Consider the following 25,924-nt stretch of genomic DNA (forward strand, 5'->3'; position numbering starts at 1 on the left):
TTGCATCTTTTTTTTTGTCGTTTCCAAGAATAAATGAAAAGATATCCTACATCACTACTGCATCTTTCTCTAGGGCAAGGTGAAATATCACAAACATAGAAATATTCTTCCCATTCCCCCATTTTTCTGTTTCTCTTTGGGTACCCGTGAAGTGTTATTTTAGTTTTTCTTTAATGAGTCTCTGATATGTTTTAGGTCCTTTTCATCTGATAGTCCAGAACTCCTACATAAAATAGAGGAACAAATGGGAACATTTAGAGAAGATATGATTGAGGGAAAGAGATGGCAAGAAAACACCATCCTGTAAGTGTTAGGGACATAAGATTCTGGAAGAAGTCATTTTCAAATTATATTCCTTTAAAGTGCCAGCTCAGTGAAATCACTCAGGAAAAATTTTCAAGTTAATTGAATAACAGGTGACATTTTTGGAAGATAGGTGAGCATTTCTTTAACTATGTGTACTTGTAGAGGTATAGAGCTATACTTAGGAAGATCCTGTTCAGTTTTTCTCTCTCAAGATCTAGAAGGTTGATACTTCATGAAAAGGGATGATAATTACATTCCTGGTGCTATTTTCTGGTATCCCAAGTACATTTCATGTTTATAAGCCAATTCTGTGGACTTTGAGCTACCAGGCTTTGGCAAGGGTTAAACATTACTTCTTTTCAAGTATATCTTACCCAGCTTTCTCCTACATATCAGCTTATGTCAATATAAGTAAATGTGAAGAAAATGGGTGCTATATGCTTTCCTTTTTCTGTTGCTGATTATTAGTATTTGAACCTCTGTAATTGTCTCCTTCTTGAAACACTTTTCTCTCTTTCCAGTGTGTAACTCTACTCTCACTCAATTCTCTTACCTCTTTAATCATTCTTGTTGTTTCTTGATGATTTTTCTTCTTCCAACTGTTTTTAGGTGTCTTTGCCCAAGGTTCACTCTGTAGCCATCTGCCCTCTTCCCAGTCTTACTCATTTAGATCCTTCATCCACTCACCTATGATCTTCTAGGCCAAGGGTTCCTATCCTGGAGTCCAAGAACTTTAACTTGATATCTTAGTAACTATATTTATAAAAATTTCCCTTTGTCATCCTGTGTATTTTATTTTATGTATTATAAAACAGCATTTTTACAAGGGGTCCTTAGGTTTCACTATATTATCACAGAAGTCCATGACACAAAACAAGATTATGAACCCATGTTCTAGGCTTTTCTCTTTTTACTCCTGACCTATCAGCTGAGTTTCTAGCCTAGATTTATAGCTGCCTACAGAACCTCAATTTGGATATCCCATTGTCACCTCAAATTTTTTTTACTTCAATACTTCAAAATGCCAATGATTTCATCAAAGTCACTCTCATTTCACAGATCCTGATCCCTTCATGGGTTATTCCTGCTGGTTATGAGCAACTCTAAACTTAGTCAAATTGGGCTTTTAATAATATATACCCAAACCATCATTGTATATATTTGTTTGTATGTTATCTCTTCCATTAAACTGTAAGCTCCTTGAGGACAGGGATTGTCTTTTGTTTCCCCAGAAATTAGCACAGTACCTGGCAAAATATTAGAAATTTAATAAATATTTATTGAATGGAATTGAATTTAACTTGGAGAAGAAGATCTCATGTTATTATGAGTCTTTGAAGGACTAGCCTGGGGAAAAGAGATTTTCGCTTTTAGAAAAATATTTCATAGAATTAAAGACTAGAGGGACCTGAGATACTATCTAGGATAATCCCTCCATTTTACAGATGAGGAAAACCACTGATGTCTGAGAAGGTTAGCCAGCTTCACCAAGGACACACAGGGATGCAACTGGTACAGCAATGATTCTAATCCAGGATCTTTTTAGTCCATGCTCCTCCATTCTTTTTTATTGCTTTCTACTGTTTGTTTTGCTTGGCCCCAGAGAACATGAGAAACAATGGTGGGAATTTCCAAGAGACAAATTTAAGCTTGATTTAGGGGTAAGGGGAAAGGGCAAAATTGTTAAACAGATTTCTCCAGAATTGTAAATGGAAATCTTGGAAAAGTGGGTTCCTTCTTGCTGGAGGTCTTTACACAAAGATTATATTGTTAGGTATTAGGTATTTTGTAGAGAGAAATGAAATACATTTGATTATAAAAGAAAACAATTATATTTAAGTCTTTTTGTTTCTTCATCTATTTAATGGTCCTTTCTAGCTCCCATTCTGCTTTGCTGTAAAGACATGAGAAAGGTAAAAAAGAAAATACTATGAAAGTTCAGAAGACAGAGATTAAGGAAAGCTGCTTGAAAGAAGGGGGTTCTGGAAATATGAATAGGATTTCAGAAGATGGAAATGAGAGGAAGGGGGCATGCTGAAGCATGGGACAAAGTAGGCAAACAAAAGTCAGGAGTTGTGGGTTTGTAGAATGGTGATTCATCCAGTTAGGTTGGAAGAATAGAGTGAATGAAGGATAATAGGGCGAGAAAATAGGATGACATCCAGTGATGGAGGGACCTTGAATGCCAAGCTAAAAATGGGCTCTTTGGCTATAAGGAGCCATTGGAAGGATTTGAGCAGGGTAGCTATGTGGTGAGATTTGTGCATGAAGAAGAGTGCTTAGCCAAGGGTCTGTAGGATGAATTCAGTCTAGAAGAGATGAAAGAGATGGTGACAGTCTGACCTTGAAATAATACAACTGGAAAATTCAGGAGATGATTAGATTTGGGGCTATGGGGAGGCACAGAATGAGTTCCTGAGTCATTGCCCTGATTCTCTTTATTTTCTCCCTCCATTCTCTTTTACCTCTAGTCAGGTGCCTCAAAACCCCATTTCTCTCAGACTGCTTTAATAATTGTGAGCTTTTAGCAGGTGCAGAGCAGTTATCAGAACCAATGCAGCTTCCCTTCATCAGGGGTCAGCCTTGCCATCTCCTATTCAACCTCAGCCCAATTCAAACCCTGGATTTCCTTGAGTCAGTCTTCTTGTTTCTAGACCTAACTCCAGGTCTAGTGCTCTTAACTGCTGAGCCACAGTTGTCTCTCAAGACATGTGAACTATGTAATTAGTCCCTTCATAATTATGTTGGATGGTGTATAGATTTTCCACTACAGAACAGACAGATGGTTTTAAAAAGTTCTAATTAATGGCAAATAGAAACTGTACTTTGCTGACTTGGTTGATAATTGTGCTTTTCTCCAACTCAGTTTCCTTATCTGTAAAATGGGTCTAACAGTAGTACTTATCTCAGAGAGGATCAAATGAGAGTGTAAGATCACAACCTTAGAGATGGAGGATTTTATTTTAGAGGTCGAGTCCAACACTTCCTCATTTTTTACAAATGAGTAAAGTGACACCCAGAGAAGTTAAATGACTAGTCCATGGCCACACAGTAAATGACTGAATCAGTATTCAAACCCAAGAATGTCTTTCTGACTCTGAGCCCATTCTAGTATGCTGCCATATGCCATAATGTATGTCTTTTCTGCAAACCTTAAAACTCCATGTGAATGAAAGTTATTGTTACCATAAACTCTGTATAAGGGATTATCCTGTAGAGAGAATGTCATCCTTCAGTCCCCCTGTAATTGTGCACAGTAGGTGGGAGAGAGAAAGGGAAGCAGGGTTCCTGCTGAGCTTTTTCCTGCTGTATTTATTGTTCAATCAGAGAGCAGTCCCTCAGTCACTCCCATCAACCTCTCCTCCTCAAACATTTTAATCACCTCTTCCTACCTTAATTTTATCATCATCTGCCAAAACAAATCAGTACAATAAAGTTGTAGCCAGAGGAGAGAAATGATATGTGTAACCCTTCCCACTCTCCCCTCCTGGGTTCAAATCATGTCTTTTCATTTGCCAAGTCATTGCAGAGAGATTGGACATCCCCTCTGCTTTGTTCCTAGCTGTAGGAGTCTGGCAGTGTAATTTCCAGAAATGTTTTTTCATATAAAACAATCTTGGCTTGTGGAAATTGTTAGGGCTGGGATTTTTTTTTTTTTTGGCTGTTCTGAGGCTGACTGGCCAATACAAGATGTGAGATCACTCTGTTATCATGCTTTAAAAGGAAGGTGAGGGCTCCTGAATAAGGGGAGTCTCCTTTTTCCAAGACTATAGTATTTGTTCTTATCAGAACTTCAAACATCCCCAAACCCTAAAGAGCATGCTCTACTGAGCAGACATTGAACCAGGCAGGTTTAATGTAACATTCACCGGATAGAATCATAGAATGGAGTCAGCCTGTCAGCATTGATCTGATGTTCCAGGTTTAACTCTTGGGTCTGGAAGCAAAAATCCCCTTTAACTTTGGTAGATACAACCCTATCCCCGGTGATCTAATAGAAATACTTTTCCTTTTGCAGCCTCTATAATATCTACTCTGCTTGATTGGTATTAAATATGTGGCAGAATCTTTCCTCTGCATAGTCTGGACTTGGAGGAGAGATATTCTTGTCTATTGGTAGTTTGCAGTGTAGTGGAGAGAAAATCAACAGATACATAATGATATTATATGTTTTGAACTTTCATATAAAGTCATAAATATCGGACCTATTGGCACAAGACAGACTCCAGCTCTTACAGATCCAGCCAAAAATTGTTGAGTGTTGGTAGGATGTGTTGAAGGTCTGTGCAAAAGAACTCAAAGCAATAATCAGCATGCTAAGGCACACAGGAGATTGGGATGGGAAGAGAACTGGACTTAGACTCTTTAAGTTCCCAATTCAAAACTCAGCCTAGCCTTTTGGTAACTGGACAAGTCACTTAATCTATCCAAACCTCAGTTTCCTCATTTGGATAGAGATTATAGACCCATACTCTCACTGATTTAAGAAATTACCCCTACCAGTGTAAGTTGGCACCGTCTCTACAACTAAGAATCAGGAGGTGCCCAGAGCTCTCAGAGGATAAGTGATTTCCCCATATTTGCTATTATGTGTCTAGGTGGAATTTGAACCTGGTCTTTTTGGTTCTGAAGTCAACTCTATCCACTGTGTAACACTTTCTCTTCCTACCCTTTCCTTTTTTAAATGTTGTTTCTGTCTCTCCCTATTTCTGTGTGGCTCCTTTCTCTCTCTCTCTCTCTCTCTCTCTCTCTCTCTCTCTCTCTCTCTCTCTCTCTCTCTCTCTCTCTCTCTCTCTCTCTCTCCTTTCTTCCCCCTTTCTATTTCTCTCTGTCTGTCTTTGTCTGGCTCTCTGACTCTGTCTCTTTCTTCCCCCATCCCCCAACCTCTGTCATTTCTGTTTCTTTGTATCACTGTCATTCACTGTCTCTAGCTCTATATTTGTCTCTCTCCCTTCTCTTTGTCTCTGTCTTCCTCTCCTCTCTGTCTCTTTGTGTCTGTCCCTATCTTTCTATTTCTAATTCTGTCTCTGTCTCTCTGTCTCTGTCTCTATCTGTCTCTCTCTGCCTCTCTCTTTCTCTCCCCTCCCCCTTCTCCCACTCCCTTTGTCTCTCTGTGTCTCTATCTTTCAAGGTCAAGGTATGCTTCCCTCCCTTCTCTCTGTCTCTGTCTTTCTCTCTCCTTTTTTCCCTGGTTCTTTCTTTCCCCTCTTTCTAGCTCGCTCTTGCCAGGATTGATGTAAGGGGCCAGTTTTGGGAAGTGCCTCATCCATGAGAGTTCCCCTGGCTGGCGTCTGAAAGATAAACAGGAGCTGAAGGCAGATGAAATTGACCAGTGTCAGGCATCATCAGTGAAGTGACTCATTTTGAACAAGAGATTCTTACATCTCATGATGGGAAAAGAGTCACAGAAGATGCTGCTACTCCCTATAAAAGATGGAACTCAGCCACCAGCCTCTGGACAGACTCTTCAGACTGGGAAGAGAGGGTCACATGCCATGCTTTGCAGCCACATTCATTCATGTGGATGATAGCACTGACTGCACCAGAAAATCCATGATTTCTAAGCCAGGATCCCTGCTTTCTAAGGCAAGAGTGGCCTCAGGATGACCAATCCCACAGCATGTATTGATTGCCAAATGGACAGTATGGGGCTAGGTCCTCCCATCTCCAGGCCTGGCCCATCTATCCCTTGAGCCACCTAGCTGCCTCCTTAAGTGGACAGTGGCCTGCACTAAGTACTTAAGATACAAAGATGAAACAAGTCCTTTCTCTTAAAGAGTTTACAATCTAGTAATGGGAATAAAACAAATACATAACTGTAAAACAGGTTTTTTGTCTTTTTAAAATTTTAATTTATCTTTTTATTTTTATAAACCCTTATCTTCTTCCTAAAAATCAATACTATGTACTGGTTCAAAGGCAGCAGAGTGGTACGGGCTAGGCAATGGGGGTCAAGTGACTGCCCACAGTCAGATAGCTAGGAAATATCTAAGGCCACATTTGAACTGAAGACCTCCCATCTCTGGGGTCTGACTCTTAATTCACTGAGTCACCTAGCTGCCCCCAGGTTTTATGTCTTGACTTTAATATGAAATCATAAATGTGAAGGCTGAGTGAACCTATTGGATAATCTTGTTTTCTCCTTGTGCTAATGAATAATCAAATGAGGAAAACAATTCTTTAACCTCTGATTCTGAAGACTTGTTCCTGGCTTTGGGTTATTATTCATCAATTCAGTTCTAGAATCTTACCAAAGGAAAGTAATTGGAGAGAAGGTTTTAGGTTTCTGTTTGTAAAGCACTGTTGCATTTACCCTTCCCCTGGAACCTCATGTCCCTTCCAAAGTATCTTTTGCTCTCTCTGGTTGATTCGATGATAGTAGGACTGAATATTTTACATTTAGATGGTGAGAGATGATGCTAGCTATCCGGGAAAAAAAAGTAGCATTTTCAGGTGAGATATAGGTAAACTGTGAAATGGAAAGAATGCTGAATTCTAGATCTGAATTGTGACTCTGCTTCTTATGTAAATTTGTTAGCTGGAACAAATCATATAATGTCTATGAACCTTAGTTTCTTCCTCTGTGGAATGAAGTTAATGGTACTCACATAGTCTAACTCTTTTGCTTGTTTTGGTGAGAGGAAGTATATGATATGCTTTGGAAACTTCCCAGAGCCATATAAGTTTAATTATTATTCTCATTTCCTCCCAAAGGAACTAATTGGAAGGACAAATCTCCTTGGACACTCACTGTATAGCTTCAGAGGGTTAGCCTGCCAGAAGAGAGCCTTTGGCATATGAGTGGCACATTGGGTAGATCCTTTATAAAAGATTTATGGAGATAACTAGGGATGAGAAGGCATGTAGATAGGAACTATCAGGATGAGATCACTTACAGTGCCCATCATAGTCAGTCTTTAAGCTTTACCTGAGTAAAGCTTGGGTTTGATCTCTGCTCATTTTCATTTCTAATGCTTCTCATGCAGAGGCACCATTTTTAATTAATTACTTTTGCATTTGAATGATAGAGCTCTAACTTAAAATCTATAACAACTTGAAATTTCTATAGAGAATTAATAGTCCAGCAAATAGAGCTCTCAGCAAGGATACTATGCTGATAAAAAGCCTCCTACTGCCATGTATTAATTTTTTTCCCAACTTCTTTGAGTTGAGTACTTCTGTAGGATTTCTGTCTTTATCTGTTTTTCTGACCCTAGAAAGAATAAAATCAGATAAATTGAGGGCAAGCATATGGAAGAAAATTTCTCTAATACTCTCTTTTGTTAAACTTAGGTCCTTAATAAAAAAAAAAAGGCTAAGAACTCCTACTCTGGTCCATTTTTTTAATACCTCAATGATTATGTCAACTCACATCCCTTCCCCTGATCCAGATAGCTTCTCATAAATCTGCCATAAATGGTATATTCAGTGGGAAAGGATCTTTCTTAACATTCTTTTAAAATTGAATTGGTAGTGAGATAGTTAGGTAGCACAGTAGATAGTGTGTAGGTCCATCCCGGCTCTTTTGCCCTTGATCTCCTCCCTAGACCAAGTTGATCTTCTTTCTTTGTTATTGAGTTATTCAGTCATGTCAGATCCTTTGTGACCCCATGGACCATATTGTCCACAGGATTTTCTTGACAGTGTTGCCAGAGCGGTTTGCCATTTCCTTCTCCAATCCCCTTTCTTAGCTTCCTTTAATTGTAGAGGGTATAGTAACACTCACACCTGTATTAAAAAAAAAGATAAAAGACGAGGGAAGTTTTGTGCCCCAAAGGGAAGTTTGTATTTTCGGTATGGAGAGGGGGAGAGACAGAAGAATCCCCTTCTCAAAGTGGGGTTCAGGGGACACAGCAGATGTAATGGGTTGGCTCAGAGAGAGGAGAGGGGGTTTGAAGATTTCCCCCCTTTCTGCCCTTCCCTTCTTAGCTAAAGCTGCTCTCCCCAATTCACTCTTGTCCCCCCCTCCACTACTTGAGACCAAAGGGTCTCCCCTTGATCCATTCACTCACACTCAGCTTGGGGAACAGATAACTTTTAATGTTAACTCAATCAGATAATACAAAAGAATAACGGGCAGGGAAGAATGGGAAAAGGAAATGTGGGAAAATGGGTCCCTGTCTCTATCTAACCCCTTTTCTTCCCTCCTCGAGTTTGGGGGGAACTCAGGCCTTGGTAGCCTGAGGCCCCTGAGAGAAAGTCAGGTCGACTTACCCCTGGGCAACAGGAGCTGAGATAAAGTCTGCTCAGGTTTCTCTTCAGAAAGTCCCTTCAATTGGGAAGTGTTGGGGGGAAAGATTTCCAGTCACCAGCAGGAAAAGTGGGTAACACTCAGGAGAAAGTCTTTTCCCACCTTCTCTCTTCGGCTTCTCAAGACCCAGCAACCTCACTGCTCTCCCAGCCAGAGTCTTCTCTCCTCAGGATTCCACTTCTGGGGCCCCTCCTCCATTGAGGCGATCAATTTCACATACTCTTCAGTCTGGCACTTTTTCTCTAGAGCCTCTGTCACACACCAAAAAGGGAAAAATATAAGGAAAACTTTTGGCTGGTTGACTAGAAGCTCATAAACCTCATCTATAGGGTACCTCCTAAACACTTGCCCATTTCAGTGGGGAAAGGCTCACCGGACTAATAATAGCAGCTGAATTTGTGTGCTGAAACTACTGCTGGTTAAAAGGGTTAAGAAGAAAGGTAATCATTAGGGAGAAAAAGGGTCAAGAAGGATGGGTGGTGAGGCAGGTATGAGAACATTTAAAAAATGTTTTATTTTCCTTGCTAAACTGGAGTAGGGAATGGAATAAGTGAGGGAGGTGGGAGGTAGGGGGAAATATAAGTCTAAACAGTTTCATCCCCTGTTAGATGTAGACAGAGACTATCTAGTGTGCTTGAATCTGTATCCCTAATGCTAAGCATAGTGATTGACATACAGTAAGCTATTATTAAGTGCATTTTCATTTATTAATTTGTCTTTATTTTCTTAGGTTTGTCCCCTTCTCTCTCTCTTTCTCTCTCTCCCTCCCTCCCTCCCTCCCTCTGTCCCTCCCTCCCTCCCTCCTTCCTTTCTTCTTTCCTTCCTCCCTTCCTTCCAGGAAAATTTAGTTCTTTTGTATGTGTGTGCATATTTTGAGTATTGTGAAGTGCTTTAGATAATTTGATATGAAATTCAAGGATCCATTGAAGTAAAAAATATATATGTATATATATATCTGTAAAATTTTTTTGGGGGGGGTAGAATTACTTCTAGAAGTATTGGCCAAAAGGGCATTGGAGGGGCTTAACAAAATCCAGATTTTTCATAATTCATAAAATTTGTTCTTGGCTTAATCAGAAATGCCATCAGAGTATAGCAGAAGGAATTTTGTGAATCAGTCTGTAGGTTAAAGGGCTCTTCATCTGTAAAAAATAGGTGTGATAAAGCTAGGCTTGGTAACATAATACTGTAATCCTAGCAACTAGGGAAATAGGGACTGGTGGATTGCTTGAGTTAAGGAGTTCTGAGCTATAGTGGTCTATAGCCGATCATGTTCCACATTTAATATACCACCAAATGATGAACCTCTGGGAGAAGAGAACCACCAGACTACATAAGGAGGAGGAACCAACTGGTCCATGTTGGAAACTGACTATGTCCAAATTACCATGTCAGGTGAAAGTGACCAGGCCAGTCCGTAATGGGGTTGTTTCTGTGAGTGACTGCTACACTTCCAGCCTAGCTGAGATGGGGAAATCTAGTCTTGAAAGACTTTTAAAAATAAAGTAAAATGGATACTATAATAACAGTAGTAACCTTGCAGGGCTTCTGTGATCATCATATGAAATTATGAATGGAAAATATTTTGCAAACCTTCAAGCACACATAAATGAAATTTAATACTGTAGCCACTTTAAATTGTTTAAAAGACAATTGATTTGTCACACAACCTTTTATGCTAGACTGAAGTGTAGAAATCATTGAACATGACAGAAATCACTGACAATTTTGAGACAGTGTAATTGTGATTTAGATCACTGGGGGGAAAGTGCCCATATGATAACCTTTTTAAAAAAAATAACCCCTTGCCTTTTGTCTTAGAATCAGTACACTGTGTATTAGTTCTAAGGCAGATGAGCAGTAGGGGCTAGGTTAGGGGTTAAGAGACTTGCCCAGGGTCACACAGCTAGCAAGTGTCTTAAGGCAGATTTGAATCCAGGACCTCCCATCTCTGGGGCAATCTCAATCCATTGAGCCACTTAGCTGGCCCCCATGATAACCTTCGAGATTATAACATTCCCTTAAGTGTGAGGATAATGTAATTAGTGCTTCCCTTCCCTGTGTGTGGGTGGGTAGGAACATTTCAACAGTACCTTTGCTTGTAGCTGGGGAAATATGAGCCCCTTTCTCATGAGTAGTGACTTTTGGTCATTTTTATTCTGTCTTTATTCACAGGTGCCCAAAACAAAATTCCCAGAAGCCTCCCGATACGAAAGATGATAATACTGAAAAACACTGCCCAGTGACAGTGAATCCTTGGCACATGAAGAAAGCTTTTAAAGTCATGAATGAATTAAGAAGGTATTATTCCATTAACATGCATGTCTGTAAGCTCTGGTTGGATCTCTGGGTCTACCTTCCTTTTTACTCATTTGCCATCATTCTGGTTTGGTTTTGTTTTTTAAATCTCATAAAGAGAACATGGAGTAAACAGATTTCAAAAGAGAGAAAGAAATCTTGTTCAATTAAAGAGACAAGCACTGTGTATAGTGGGAAAAGTGCTGTTTTGGGGGCTCAGGAACAAACATTTGGGTTTGAATCCCCCCATTGGGAGACCTTCAGAAGTCTCAGTTCTCTCATCTTCAGAGTGGGGCTAATGGTAACTTGTAATACTGACCTTACAGAATTATTACAAGGATCCAGAGGATAATATATTTAATACTTTAAAGTCAGTTATTTATAAATATTCTAAATAATGGCTTCTTGGGGCTTGAAAGCTTGGGTGTATAAACTTGGGTTTTTTCTGAATAGATTGATAATTATTCAAATATACTTGGTTTCTTTTCAAATCCAGTGTATTTCATTTTATGCATATAAAGACATACTTCTAAGAAAGGGCCCATAGACTTCACCAGATGTGACAGGGGTCCATTACACAGAAAGGGTTAAGATCCCCTAGTCTAAGGACTTCTTTTTATAATGTCAACTGAAACTCTTTGCCAAGAACATATAAAAATAACATTCTGGTCTAGGAAGAACCCCAGGGAGTTTTTTTTTTTTCCTTCAGGGCTGTCTCATTGGTTAGGTGTCTCAAATATATTGATTGACAGTAGAGAAAAGGATTGTTTTAGCAGGGTAATTAAAACATAGTAGGCTTTGGGGATTATAAGTACAGTGTGCTCCAGCTTCAAAGAAAAATCAGACTGGATGATCAGATTGTTGTAACTTTGAAAAGCATGCTTTTTTTAGTTTTATATGCCCAAGAATATCTTTCTAAAAGAGTTTTCTTAACCTTTTTTTTTAAACCCTTTGGCAATTTAGTGAAGCCTATGGATTTTTCAGCATGATGTTTTTAAATGCATAAAATATACAGGATGACAAAAGAAACCAATTCTATCGAAATAGCTATTGTCATAATAAAGGTAACTGCTAGCATTTAAATAGTGCTCTAAAGTTTTTGAAGCCCTTTAGGAATATCTCCTGCTTTTATCTTTAAAAGATTTGGGATTCCATACACAGTAGGTGCTGGTCACTAGGTCTCGGTGGGTGATTTTCCTTTTTAATCCTGTTATAACAAGCAAGGTATTGGACTATAAAATCAAGTAACCATGAAAGATACTGAGAAGAAGTTAAAAGAAAACCCAAGTCTGATTTCATTGGTGTAACTCCCTCTACCAATATAGATTAGTACCTTTTCTATAGCTGATAGTCTTAAGAGAGCTACCTGGAACACTGGACTGATAAGAGAGTTGCCTATGAGGGTCAGACAGCCAGTATATGTCAGAAGGAGGATTTGAACCCAGTTCTCCTTGGATTTCTAAGTATTCCACCACAATATGTTTTGTTTCCAAAATTCCTGTCCTACCTAAAACTATTCATTGCTTTTCTTGTCATTCTCCTTTTTCCTCTTCATTTTAGAAAGATTGAACTTAATAGATGTTTAAACTGTTTTTCACTATTTCTGGAGCACAATGGAAAAGACACTAGAAAGGAAGCCAATAGACCCAGTTTCTAATATCACTTCTGCCATTGAGTTGTTGCGTGACCTTAAGCAAGTCCTTTTCCTTCCCTTTCCTTAGTTCCCATATTTGTTTTTTTTTTAATTTATTTATTTGTTACATTGAAGTTTCCCAGGTGCCTCCCTCTGTCCCCTCCCCACATCAGAGAAGGCATTGTTTGCTTAAAAGACAGATGTATATATAAAACTACATCTTGCCAGTTTTTTTAAACTGACGAGTTCTTTCTCTGGAGGTAGACAAACATAAGCCATTCTTCAAATAGTATTTCTGTTTCTGTGTATACCGTTCCCTTGGTTCTGTTTGTTTCACTCTTCATAATTTCACATAAGGTCTTTCTAGGTTTTAAAAAACTTAACCTTTTCATCATTTCTTATGGTGAAATAGTATTCTAGCACAATCTTATGCCACAACTTCTTTAGCCATTCAATGATTAATGGGCATCCCCTCAATTTCCATTTCTTTGCCACTACAAAGAGAGCTGCTGTAAATATTTTAGAACATAGAGGATTTTTTCCTTTTTCTCTGATCATACTGTGAAACAAACCTAACAGCGGTATTGCTGGGTCAAAGGGTATTTACATATATATATCTCAGTTTCTTTATTTGTAAATTGTGTTTTGTTGTGTTTTGTTCTTCTCACATTTGTACAAGAAGGGAGCTGGACCTGCCATGTTCCCATCTCATGCTCACCCACAAGAGTTGACGGCCATGACTGAGGGCACTGTTTACTTAGCTCTCCTGAAGTCTGAGCAGGCTTCTTTTCCCTGACCTATTTAGATGGTAGAGAAGATTCTTGCTTGCTTGTGTGCAAGGTTTCTGGTGAGGTTTGCTCTGTGTCGATCTGTGTCTTCACTCCATCCACCCCAGGACCACTCCTTTCTACTCCATTTCAGGCACTGAGGGTAAAGATATTGAACCGTAGCCCAGCTCCTGGGTTTAGGAAAGCTTATCGTCACTTCATGAGCTTCTCGATGCAAGTAAAGGATGCTAAACTCCCCCAAGGGAAGCTGGGTGAATTCTATCTCTCAGACTGCCAATGAGCCTCTAGGGTAGGAGAGTGACTTTCACTTTTGGTATGAGATTATTCTGTTATAGAAAATGAGTTAGGTTTTTATTGTTAGAACTAGTGTCCTTTCATGTGGATCATAGACTTAGAACTGGAAAGGATCTTAAAGGTAGAACCTCATTTTACAGATAAAAAAACCGAGATACCAATGTTGAAATGACTAGTCTAGGGTCTCATAGCTAATAATAACAGCAATAATAGCTAATATAATAAATATAAAGCTAACATTTATAGAAGGTTTACAATGTGCCAGCCACTGTGCTAATAAGTCAATTATTATCCAATATGATCTTCACAATTACCCTGGAAAGGAGGTACTATTATTAGCTCTATTTTACAGATGAGGAAACTGAGTTTAAATAATAATAACCACCATTTATTTAGTACCTACTTTGTGTCAGGCACTGCGCTAAATACTTCATGATTATTATATTGTTTGATCCTCACAATAGCCCTAGGAGGTAGGTGCTATTATTATCTCCATTTTACAGATGGAAAAAAATGAGGTAAATAGAGGTGAACACAGCTCATGTGTGAGGCTGGATTTGAATTCAAGTCTTCTAAGCCAGTCTTCAGTCCACTATGCCACACTCACTGAAATTCATCAAAATTTTGGTGGCTCTATTGGTCGCTCCCCATATCTCCAAGAAACTTCCCATCTTTCCCCACAGCCTCTGTTTTAAGTGCTTCTCAAAATAAACACGGAAATCTCTGAAATGTGCTACTTGTTGCACAGCTGAAACTCATTAGTTACTTCCTGCCCTTGCAACAACTTCCTCTAGCCAGGGCGGTGGTACCCAAAAGTGATTTCCTGGCTTCTGGGAAGGGACAACTTCCCCTTCCCTGCCTACAGGAGCTCCTCCAGATTCTAGTCTCCTAGTGGGGGATGGGGAGAGGCAGAAGTGCTATGAGAGGGTGCATCTCTGAAAGCCTTCTTGTTTTCTTCATTTTAAAATTGTATTTTTTTTTAATTAAAAGGCTTTTACTTTTCCTTCCTACATAACACAATCCCTGCCAGTGGAGGAAAAAAATAGAATAACTATTACCCAAGAATAAATATGCAGTCAAGCAAAACAAACTTCCCCATTGGCCATGTCCAAAAATCCTTGTCCCATTCTGCATCTCGAGGCCATTATCTTTCTCTGTAGCCTTGCATTGGAGGTCATTGCACTGACTGAATTGAAGCTCTTAAGTTTCCCAGAAGTTCTCAACTTTATAGCATTCTGGTTGTTGTCTAAGTGGTTCTCCTGATGTCACTCTCAGCTCATACAAGCCTGCCCACGTTTTTCTTTATTCTATACTTTGTTCAGTCATTTCTAATTGACCAATATTACCTTAGGTTCTACCTCTTTGCTGCTGCAAATGTAGCTAATAGAAATATTTTTGTACATGTCTTTTCCCCCTTCCGCTTCCTTTCCTCCTCCTCCTTCTCCTGTTCCTGCTCTTCCTCCTCCTTCTCCTCCTTCCTCTCTCTCCCCCTTCTCTCCATCTTCCTCCTTCCTCTCCCTCCCTCTCTTTCTCCCTCTTCCCTTTCTTCCCTTCTCTCTCTCCCTCTCTCTCTTTCCTTTTCGCTCTCTCCTCCTTTCTCCCCTTCTCTCCTTGTCCCTCTCTCTCTCTCTCTTCCCCTCTCTCTCTCTTTCCTTCCTCCCCTTCTCTCCCTGTCCTCCCTTTCCCTCTCTTCTCCTCTCTCTTCTTGTCCCTTCTTTCCTCCCTCCCTCCTCTCTACATTATACACACACATATATGTGGGTGTATATATATATTTTTTTTTCACACATACATAATCATATATTTATAGATTTCTGTACATATACCTACTTTGGCTGCCTTTCTCTTCTTTGTCTCTCAATTCATATCTACATATACACACATAAAATGTATGTATATATATATGTGTGTGTATATATATATATATATACATAGGGGACAGCTAGGTGGCTCAATGGATTGAGAGCTAGGCCTAGAGATGGGAGGTCTTGGTTTCAAATCTGACCTCAGACACTTTCTAGCTGTGTGTCCCTGGGCAAGTCACTTCACCTCCATTATATAGCCCTTTCTAGTCTTCTGCTTGGAACCTATACACAGTATTGATTCTAAGATTCTAATATTCTAAGATGGAAGGTAATAATTTTAAATATCTATCTATCTATCTATCTATCTATCTATCTATCTATCTATCTATCTGTCTGTCTGTCTATCTGTCTATCTGTCTATCTGTCTATCTGTCTATCTGTCTATCTGTCTATCTGTCTATCCGTCTATCCGTCTATCCGTCTATCCATCCATCCATCCATCCATCCATCCATCCATCCATCTATCCATCTATCCATCTATCCATCTATCCATCTATCCATCCATCCATCCATCCATCCATCCATCCATCCATCCATCCATCCATCCATCCATTCATCCTATCTATCTATCTATCTATCTATCTATCTATCTATCTATCTATCTATCTATCTATCTATCTATCTATCCATTCTATCCATTCTATCTATCTATCTATCTATCTATCTATCTATCTATCTATCTATCTATCTATCCATCCATCCATCCATCCATCCATCCATCCATCCACACACACACACACACACACACACACACACATATATATGTAGCTATCTGGGTCTGCAATTAAGAAACCTGAATTCAAATGCAGTCTCAGACATTTACTAGCTATGTGACTGTGGAAATGTCACTTAACCCTGTTTGCTTTAGTTTCAAGTGTAAAAGGAGCTGGATAAAAGAAATCTTGCTTGCCTGAGGCTAGAGGCTATGCCATGTGAGCTCTGAAAAGATGAAAGAGCAGGAGACTGAGCTTCGGCTCTGGCCCCTCTTCTCCCTCCTCAACACAAATCATTGGGAGTCAACTATCTTGTGTGTGTGTGTGTGTGTTCTGGAGAGATTTCTCCAAGTTATGGAACCAGTCTACATGGCCTGAAACCTTTGGGATGAACCACACAGGGGACTATCTCACCAAGGTAATGCTATGGTCATCCTCACTCTTGCCCAGGTTGGAAAAATTATAGAAAATTCTGAAGCTGCTACCAAGATTTTTCAATAATCCTCAATATATTCAAGAAAATAATTTACTTCATTGATGGAGAAAAATTAGCTAAAGTGATTACCAAGCCACTATCAAGAATAGTGTCAATTTGGGGGCAGCTGGGTAGCTCAGTAGACTGAGAGCCAGGCCTAGAGATGGGAGGTCCTAGGTTCAAATCTGGCCTCAGACACTTCCCAGCTGTGTGACGCTGAGCAAGTCACTTGACCCCCATTGCCTGGTCCTTATTGCTCTTCTGCCTTGGAACAAATACACAATATTGCTTCCAAGATGGAAGATAAGGGTTTAAAAAAAGGAATAGTGCCAACTTAAGCTGGATTGGAGCTTTATTTGGAAGCAACCTGCTAGATGATTTGAAAAATGTCATAAAAAAGTGACATCAAATAACATACGGTCTTTGAGCCGATTGCGGAGATTTCCTCTGTGGCACCAGAGTCCTTAAAACACTGTACTGACAGAGGATTAGTAATTTGTCTCATGAGAGAGCTGGCTGGTGATACTGTGCTAGTCAATGTCACCTGGATAGACATGGTGACATCACAGGCATACACTCATCAAGGATGACCAATACCTTGCCCAAGAAGGAGTAATTGATCATATTTCTAATATCATCATTGGGACAGATTCGGATCCTTTCTCCAGTTTCTATTTCCTGGGATTTGTCCATTTTTTGACAACCTGGCAATAGTGGAGATCCCTGAACAGATCTGTGAATGATACCCAATCTTTGTAGAAATCTTTGAAATGGCAGAAGATCAGGACCCTACCATGCTAGGAGTAGCAATGGACATTCCAGGGATCCTGGGCTCAAATGTTGAAGGAAAACAGGTTTTGTAGAAAAAGGAAGTTAATTTGAACATCTGCTAAAGAGTATTGGACACCATGCAAAGAATGCTTCAGTACAACTAAAGATTAGTTGTTTGGATGTGATTTCACCTCTTCTTCATCTCTCATATGATCAACAGATTGAAGATCTTCTAAGAACGGTAGAATTCTGGTTCTCTTCTTTAACTCAGGACCCATTGGAACATTTTAGAGGGATCAGCACCCAGCCTTTCCCAGAGCTGCATTGTGCTTGCATTAAAAGTGTTCATAGCCATTGCAAACCAATCCTGAGCTCAGAACCTTATGCTTAACAACCCACGGTTTGTGGATTATGTTATGGATTGATCTGTGCAACATGACAAAGCTTTAAAAGATACAAAATAGGAACTCATGAAAGCCCTAGCAAACTCAAGAACAATCACAGAAATCTTCAGAAACCAATATTATTTAAGACTAAGACCTTGTTTGAGTGAAGGTCCATACTTTGTGAAGTCTGTTTCAGCTACAGCTGTGGAAGGAGTAGGATGACTTCCACAGAGTCCAGTTTAGGAGCTCAGTCTTCAAGACTAAGACATCTTTTCCTTTGGGGTTTTTTGTTTTCTATTTAATGTAACAAAGAAAATATTTTTAATTATAATTGCACTTTTAGTGAAATTATCACCTAGCTGCCTCCACATAGTAGGCTCTTTAATACATGCTTATTTAACCCTTACCCTTCCTTTCCCCTCTAAGTAGAGATATTTGGTTTGTACTAGTCAGAATAGGCTTCCTCAAGGAAGTGAGACTTCAGCTGGACCCTAAAAAGAATTATAGGATGACAAGCTCATAGTTTTGGAGATAGAGGGGGCCTTGGAGGTCAATCAAATAATTTAGAGGTGAAGGGACTTGTCCAAGGTGATATAGGTTGGAGGTGGCAGACTAGGGATTTGCATTCAAGTAATCTTACCCCAAATCCAGCCTTATCTCTACCTCATCATGAGTCTGGAAAGATGTAAGGGCAAGGAGAAGGGGAGCCATTGATGGTTCTTCAGCAGGGGAGTGATGTGATAAAAATTATTTTTTAGTAGAATATAAGTTTCTTGAAGTCAGGGAGAAATTCACTTTTGTGTTTTTACCTACAGGACCTAGCATAGTGCTTGGCAATCAATAGGCTGCCAACCAAAACACATTTACTAAGTGTCTACTGTGTGCTAGGCACTGCTAGGTCTTAGGATAACAAAGACTTTAATGCAGCAGACCCTGTTTTCAAGGAGCTTACATAAACTCTGCTAAATAGGAGGTTTAATGAAGAGTGGAACAGTGAGTTGGTGAGAGAATGTGCCACTTTACATGAATCTTGTAAGCCTTGTTCAAGGAGTGATTGCATTCTTGGATGGAGTTCAAATGGGTAAGGCACCGTTGAGGTTAAAATAATAATGATGATAATAATAGCTAGTGTGTATATGGTGATTTAAGACTTGCAAAACAAAGCCCTTTCCAAATGTTATCACCAGATCCTCATAACAGCCCTATGAGATAGGTACTGTTATTCCTTCTCCATTTTGTGTGCAGTCATTTTGAGTCATGTCCAATTCTTCATGATGGCATATGGGGTTTTCTTGGCAAAGAGACTGGAGTGGTTTGCCATTTCTTTCTCCAGTTCATTTTATAGATGAGGAAACTGAAGCAAACAGGCTTAAGTGACTTGGCCAGGGTCACACAGCTAATAAGTGTCCAAAGCTGGATTTGAACTCAGGAAGATGAGTCTTCCTGACTCCAGACCTGGCACTCTATCCACTGTACCACCTAACTGTCTCATTTCCATTTTACAAATTGGGAAATTGAGGCTGAGAGAATGAAATGATTTGCCTGGGGTCATATGGCTAGTGTCTAGGGAAAGATTTGAACTTCTGGGCCTCTCACTCATTTTGCTCCATCATCTGTCTTAAAAAAAAACAGAACATAAGGCAAGACCCCTGCTCTCCAGGAGCTTGCCACATGTAGAAAATGCAGTTTCAGCTCTGCAGAACTTAATGGTACCTAAACTATCAGATTTACTTTGGCAATTATTATTATTGGGTAATGACCTAGAAGGTTGATGTCACCATGTTCTGTAAGCCAGTGGTGAAGGGGAGGGCATCCTGTTTTAGCTCTCTCTATTGTGTCTGCCTGAGTTTGCTGTGGGTGCACAAATGGAGAAGTGTGGGTTTCCTGAGCACCCCTGCCTTGGTAGAAGTCCTCCATCGCAGCATGCAAGGAGAACAGAGTTGTTTTTCCACTAAATGTCTCATCTTTAAAGCTTCCTTCTTATTATCACTTAAAAATATTGATGGAATGTATTTTCATAAACCTGGACCTGATGATGGGGAGAGGAACCTGATAATGACCGGCTGATTCAGCCACAGTGCCTCCACCTAAACTAGAGCCAAGGTCCAGCTTTCTGTGATAATTGGGAGCAGGGATAGTTTAGACAAGTTGTTCACAAAGAATTCCAAAACTTCATTAGTCATTAGTTCCAAACTCTTTTCCAGACAACCTTGTGAAAACTACTCACAAGTTACTTCTTTACCACCCTGGAGAGCTGGTAGATGAGCCAGGATACCAAGAGCATATTCCAGGCAAGGTGAAGTCTTGGGATACTCATGGTATTCAAAGATTCCCAATCTAACAAGATTCCCTAAAATCAGACTGCATTGGAATTGTTCCTTCACATGGCAGATAAATTGGTGTAGGGTATATAGGCAATAAGGGCTTACGATTAGCAAGATCTGAGTTCAAATTTCACTTCCAACACTCAATGTGTGACTAGACAAGTCATTTAATTTCTTTGAGCCTCAATTTCCTCATTTCTAAAATAGGGAAGGTTTACAGAGTTGTTGTGAGCATCAAATGAGAATTTTTAATATATATAAGGACTTTGCAAACATTAAAATGTTATATAGTTCTTAGCTATTATTATTTCCAGAATTTCCTAAACTGTAGCAGGATTAGGGCAATAGAAGGAAAGGAAGAACATGTTTGTTTTTCATTTTAAAAATGTTTTACTAGTAACCTTTATCTTCACTTTAGTCATATCTATATGCACCCTACCTCTCTGTTCTCTACAAAAAGAGTTTTCCTTCATAAGAAAGAAAAAACATGAAGGAAAACTAACCAACAGAGCATCTGGTAGTGTATGCAACATTCCATTCCTGTTATCCCCCACCTCTCTCCTGAAAGTAAGGAAGATGGTCTTTCTTTTCTTCCTTTGCCCATTATAATTACTCAGCATTTACTTAATTTTAATGTTCTTTTCATTTACACTATTATAGTTGTCTATAAATTCTCTGGGCTCTTCTTCCTTTAGTCTACATCAGTTCATATAAGACACAAAATGATATTTTTTGGGCTGGTGGTAGCTTAGATTTTAAATGTCTTCCCTCAAGGGACCAGTGGGTAATATTTGTATAATTGTATACACTGTATACAATTGGATAATTGTAAAAAATGAGAAAATCCATATCTCAGATTTTAATCTAATGTTTTATATTCCTTCCCCCAATGGGAACATTAGGTGATAATCTGTATAAAATACTGAGAAAATGTGTAGCTCAGATTTGAATTCAGATTTTAACCTAAGATTTAAATACCTTCCCCCAAGGGACCAGTGGATGATAATCTGTTAAAAAAAAAGAGAGAGAAATATGTTTCTGAACACTCCTCTGTTATATTCCCCAAAATTCTTTTCATTTTTATTATTGATTAGGTTCTTTTACTAATCAATCAATAACCATTTACAGTGACCTTTGTGTCAAGCACTGTCCGTGGTACTGGATATTTAAAGACAAAGTTTCGAACAATTCTTACTCTTAAAAAGCTTGCATTCTAATGGGAAAGTTGCTTAATCTTCCCATATTCTGTTCAGTCTTGTTATTTCCCTTGCCTGATTCCCGTTAAGATTAAAATTATCTGGAGATTATATATTAACTTATAATTATTTATTGAATAATAAAAAGCAGGGCAAAGTAAAGGCATATAGCCACATGGCCAGCTCACCCCTTCACACCCTTCTTCCCTAGCTAACCCAAGCTCTCTGTTCACCTCAAGTCTCTGTTCACTGTTGTTGCTTGTCTAGAAAAGAGAGTAAGAGCTTCCTTGATCTATAACTTATACCACCTCCACACCATGACATCACTTTTTCTGGGTCTTCCTGATTGGACAGGCTTGACCTCCGTCTGGGTCAGAGGTTGGTCTTCTTGGACACCAGGGAGCCATAAGGCTTCTGGCATCCTCCCAGAATGCTGTTGTTTCCTCCTTATCCAGATAAACCTAAAGCCTTGTTTTTAATCCAGTCAAAAAGTGGGGGTAAAATGGTGATTTAAGACTTGCAAAACAAAGCCCTTTCCAGATGTTATCTCCAGATCCTCATAACAGCCCTATGAGGTCGGTGCTGTTATTCCTTCTCCATTTTGTGTGCAGTCATTTTGAGTCATGTCCAATTCTTCATGATGGCATATGGGGTTTTCTTGGCAAAGAGACTGGAAATTGATTTTCAAATCCAAAATGATACTTTCCTTTTAAAAAGGAAAGAGGCTACAGATTTGTGTTAAAATATCACAGTTGCCCCTCTTGGGGAGACTTGTTAGTCCCCAATGAATCATTCCAAAGATAAGATCTATACATATCAGGATTGTTTTACCAGGATACATTAAGAAACCCCCAAAATTATACCTTTCATTGAGAGTCTAACTACATTCAGGTGTTTCTTAACGTGTTAAAAATGATTGATAGATATGTTGACAAGGAGCCATTGGGGCCATTTTTCTTTTCTGGCACAAGAATTGTACCATCAAAATAAAATTTCAGTGCATGGGAAGGATACAAGTGGATGGAGGGCCCATTCAACCCCCCACAGTTCAGTTCGTTACATCCAGAGGCTCACACAGAGTCTCATGATGTAGTTACTGATTTCTGGGGACATCTTCTATTGCTGTCATCTTTTTAGCCCATCTGGAATCCTGATGGCCCCTCACAGCATCTTCTCTGGAAGATCTGCTTTTCTAGTCCAGGCTATTGGTGATATCTTTCCCTAAAATTGCTTTAAAAAACTTTAGTCTGTGGACCTTTAGGATAACTTCACAATCTCCCCTCAGGAGGGGAAGATACTACCTAGCATCTAACCCAACATATAAGCATATACATAACCTGATGGTAAAAAAATAGTGTTCCAACTCTCCAAAAGATCCATGTTGCAGGACTTCTATACATCACAGTCAGCTTTCATGAGTTGTCATGGCCCAGAAAAAAATCCATCATTGGCTAACTATTGTCCATGAGTCTTTTTGCACCTGGGGTGACTGTTACAGGCATACATACGGGTTTATTTCTGAGTCATTATTGGAAACCTTTCCAGCATGGTTGATCCAGCCAGAGCTTCTTTTCTGTTGGTATTGATTTTAAAGTTACCAGGGCCACCTTCTTGAAACAGATTTTTGAGGACCAATGCGGGATATCCCTCTTTCCTTTCTTATTTATTTCCTGGAACCATTATTTGGAGGTCCCACAATTATTTAGTAAGAAAGATGACTCTATAACTATTGCCCTTTGTATTGCACATGCATGTACCAGCCTGAATCTCAGTGTTAGGTCATCACAAACTTACCCATCTAGTGAGAGTAGGATCTACTTTAGGATACGCACTGAGCATAGTTGCAGAACAAGATTCCTGGACCAGAGGGAGGAAGAGTCATGCTATTATAATACCTTTCCACCCTTCCCAGACCTGTAAGGAAAAGCACCAAGGCTTTCAGACAATCTATTTAAATCTTTCCCTGCTTGCCAAAAGCCTACCTTGGTCAGCTCCTCTATGACTATTCCTCTGGATCAGTCCCAAAGACAACAGGGTTGCAGCCAGTCTTGCACCTACCATGCTCCCTTCTCTGTAAATCCCTGAGTTATACACCACCTCTGTAAGTTGGGAATGTCAGGGCTATTACTCATGGATCAATTTCATCTGGCCCCACTGTGCTTGCTTTGCCAGCACTGACATTGATTTTTTTATATGTCATCATACCAAAATTTTTATTTTGTTCCAGTCTTGGCCCATGGCCAGGCATCTGACCACTGTTTATAACAATGCCAGTGTCACAGAGGACAATGAACACCCTCCCCGAGAGATCAGGACGCCCGACCTCTAACTTTTTTCTTTGCCACTAACTTTCTTTTTGACTTTGATTTAAGACCTTTAACTCTGTTGGACCTTAGTAAGACTGGACCAAGTGGATTATGTTTGCTTCTTTAGCTGGTGATTGACATTGCTAATTTGTGGTCAACTTGTTATATACTATAATCCCTTTATCTGTTTCTGATTGTCCTTCTTATATTTGTGTAGGTGTGTTTATTTCAAAGATTCATCAATTTAGGGCTGGAAGAGAACTTTTAGCCCAATCCTCCTTTTTTTTTAACATATGAAGAAACTGAGGCCTAGTGAAGTTAAATTACTTCTCCAAAGTCACCCAAGTAGTAAATGGCAAAGCTAGGATTCAAAATCAGACCCTCTGTCTCTAAAACAATTGTTTTGTCCATAACAGTTGACTATGTCACTCAAGTATACTACCCTGACATTATTAATAATTACTATTATTATAGCTACCATTTTAAAAGTACTTACTAGAGATCGACATGACTCAATGGTTAAGAGCCCTGGGTCTGGCATGAGGAAAACCTGAGTTCAAATCCAGCCTCAGACTTTACATAACCGTGTGACCTTGGACAAGTCATTTAATTTCTATTTGTTTAGGAAGCAGCTAGGTGACTCAGTGGATGGAGATCTAGACCTGGCATCAAGAAGATATGAGTTCAAATCTGGCCTCAAACACTTAATACCTAGTGATCTTGGCCAAGTCATATAACCTGTGATTGCCTGACAAAAGGATCCACAGGATCCATTGGAGAAAGAAATGGCAAATTACTCTAGTGTCCTTACCAAGAAAACCTCATGTATGACTGTGGTTCATGGGATCACAAAGAGGTAAACATAACTGAACAACAACAGAGTGTGCCAGGCACTTGTGCTTGGTGCTTTATAATTGCTGTCTTATTGGAATCTCACAACAATCCTGGGAGATAGTTGTTATTATTATTATCTCATTTTACATTTGAGGAAATTGAGGCAAACAGTGTTAAGTGACTTGTCTAGGGTCATATAACTAGTAAATGTCCAGAACTGGATTTGAACTTAGCTCTTCCTGCCTCCAGGCCCAGCACTATATCTACTATATCAACTCATTGTCTCTAGCTGTATTATTAAATATCATATGTCCAGACCTTTTGATTGAAAGTTATAACATCTGACTGTCAGATTCATTTTAAATTCTGATCCAGTCCTCAAAAGTCACAGCCTTCTCCCCTTGCTTGTTCATATTTGGCATTTTAATCACCCACAACATGCAGCATCTAGACCTAGACAGGAAAATTTGAAGACTGTCTCAAGATAATATTGATCTCTTAAAATACTGGTTTTGGGAGTTCTGTGGTTTTCCATGATGCTAAATTTGTCTAGGAAACAAAAAGACCAGCCTTAGAGATCTGTGAGTGCTTATGGGGATAACACCATTCTGGATCACACCCTCATAATGAGATAATTTTGATTGAAGCATATTTGGAAGTGCATCCTTTGTCAGTGTCAGACCATATACAGCCATTAAGATGCAGGCTTCTGTGCCAACATAACTCGGAAATTAGTAATAAGCAAGTCATCCTGGTAAGATGTTATTCAGGGTATTTTACTTCTTGCTTTTTCAGTGGGTACAAGAAGAAATGAAGATGGAAGGAAGGAGAGAATTTGGAGGTGAAGTTTTTAAAAAGATACTATTCAAAGAACCCCAGTTTGATACTTTTTTATGATTGAATAATGTAGTATCGTATTTTTCCCAAGAACTTTTAGGCATCATGGAATGAAGTGGTATCATGCTGTATATAATGTATGCCCATACACATACATACATACATGCATGTATTATATACACATACATATGTTCTGGGCAAGCTTAAAGAATAAATTTTTATGCCATCATTCTTTTCGCTACAAGTGGGGAAAAGGGGGAAGAGAAAGGAATAAACATTTATTAAGCACCTTCTAAGTACTAGGCACCATGCTAAGTGCTTTAGAAATATCATCTCATTTGATGAGTTAGGGTAGACCCTGACTTGGTATGGGTACATGTTTTATATGCACAAGAAATAAAATTCAACAAATATTTCCTGTCTACTCATGATGTTCAAGGTGCTTTACTAGCTATGGGGATACAAAGACAAGTAATAAAACCAAGTCTTTGCCCTCGAGGTGTTTGCATTCCAATGGGAGGGTACAAATATATGCATATAAATCATTTCATTGATCAAAGTAATCAAAATAATTTCAAGCTTGGGAGAGCAAAAGACAGCCATGATTTAGTAGAGAAGTTCCTGGGTTTGTAATCACAGGTTCAGGG

At 39.2% G+C, this 25,924-nt stretch overlaps 1 protein-coding gene and 1 pseudogene across 3 annotated transcripts in view; both read left to right on the forward strand.

The window, feature by feature from the left end:
• The window catches only part of KLHL2 (kelch like family member 2), a 143,520-nt gene that overhangs the window by 5,361 nt on the left and 112,235 nt on the right, over positions 1–25,924 (forward strand). For 2 of the 3 annotated variants that reach the window (XM_007496153.3, XM_007496154.3), the window contains exon 2: positions 10,733–10,858. In XM_007496153.3, the coding sequence (XP_007496215.1) occupies positions 10,733–10,858 (126 nt within the window). Of the gene's footprint in view, positions 1–10,732; positions 10,859–25,240; positions 25,282–25,924 lie in introns of those variants that run through there. The other variant, XM_056802863.1, reaches the window with a different exon arrangement.
• On the forward strand, positions 13,186–25,105 carry LOC130455153 (26S proteasome non-ATPase regulatory subunit 5-like; annotated as a pseudogene).

The sequence above is a fragment of the Monodelphis domestica genome, chromosome 6 (genome assembly GCF_027887165.1).
Source record: "Monodelphis domestica isolate mMonDom1 chromosome 6, mMonDom1.pri, whole genome shotgun sequence".
Classification (NCBI taxonomy): Eukaryota; Metazoa; Chordata; class Mammalia; order Didelphimorphia; family Didelphidae; genus Monodelphis; species Monodelphis domestica.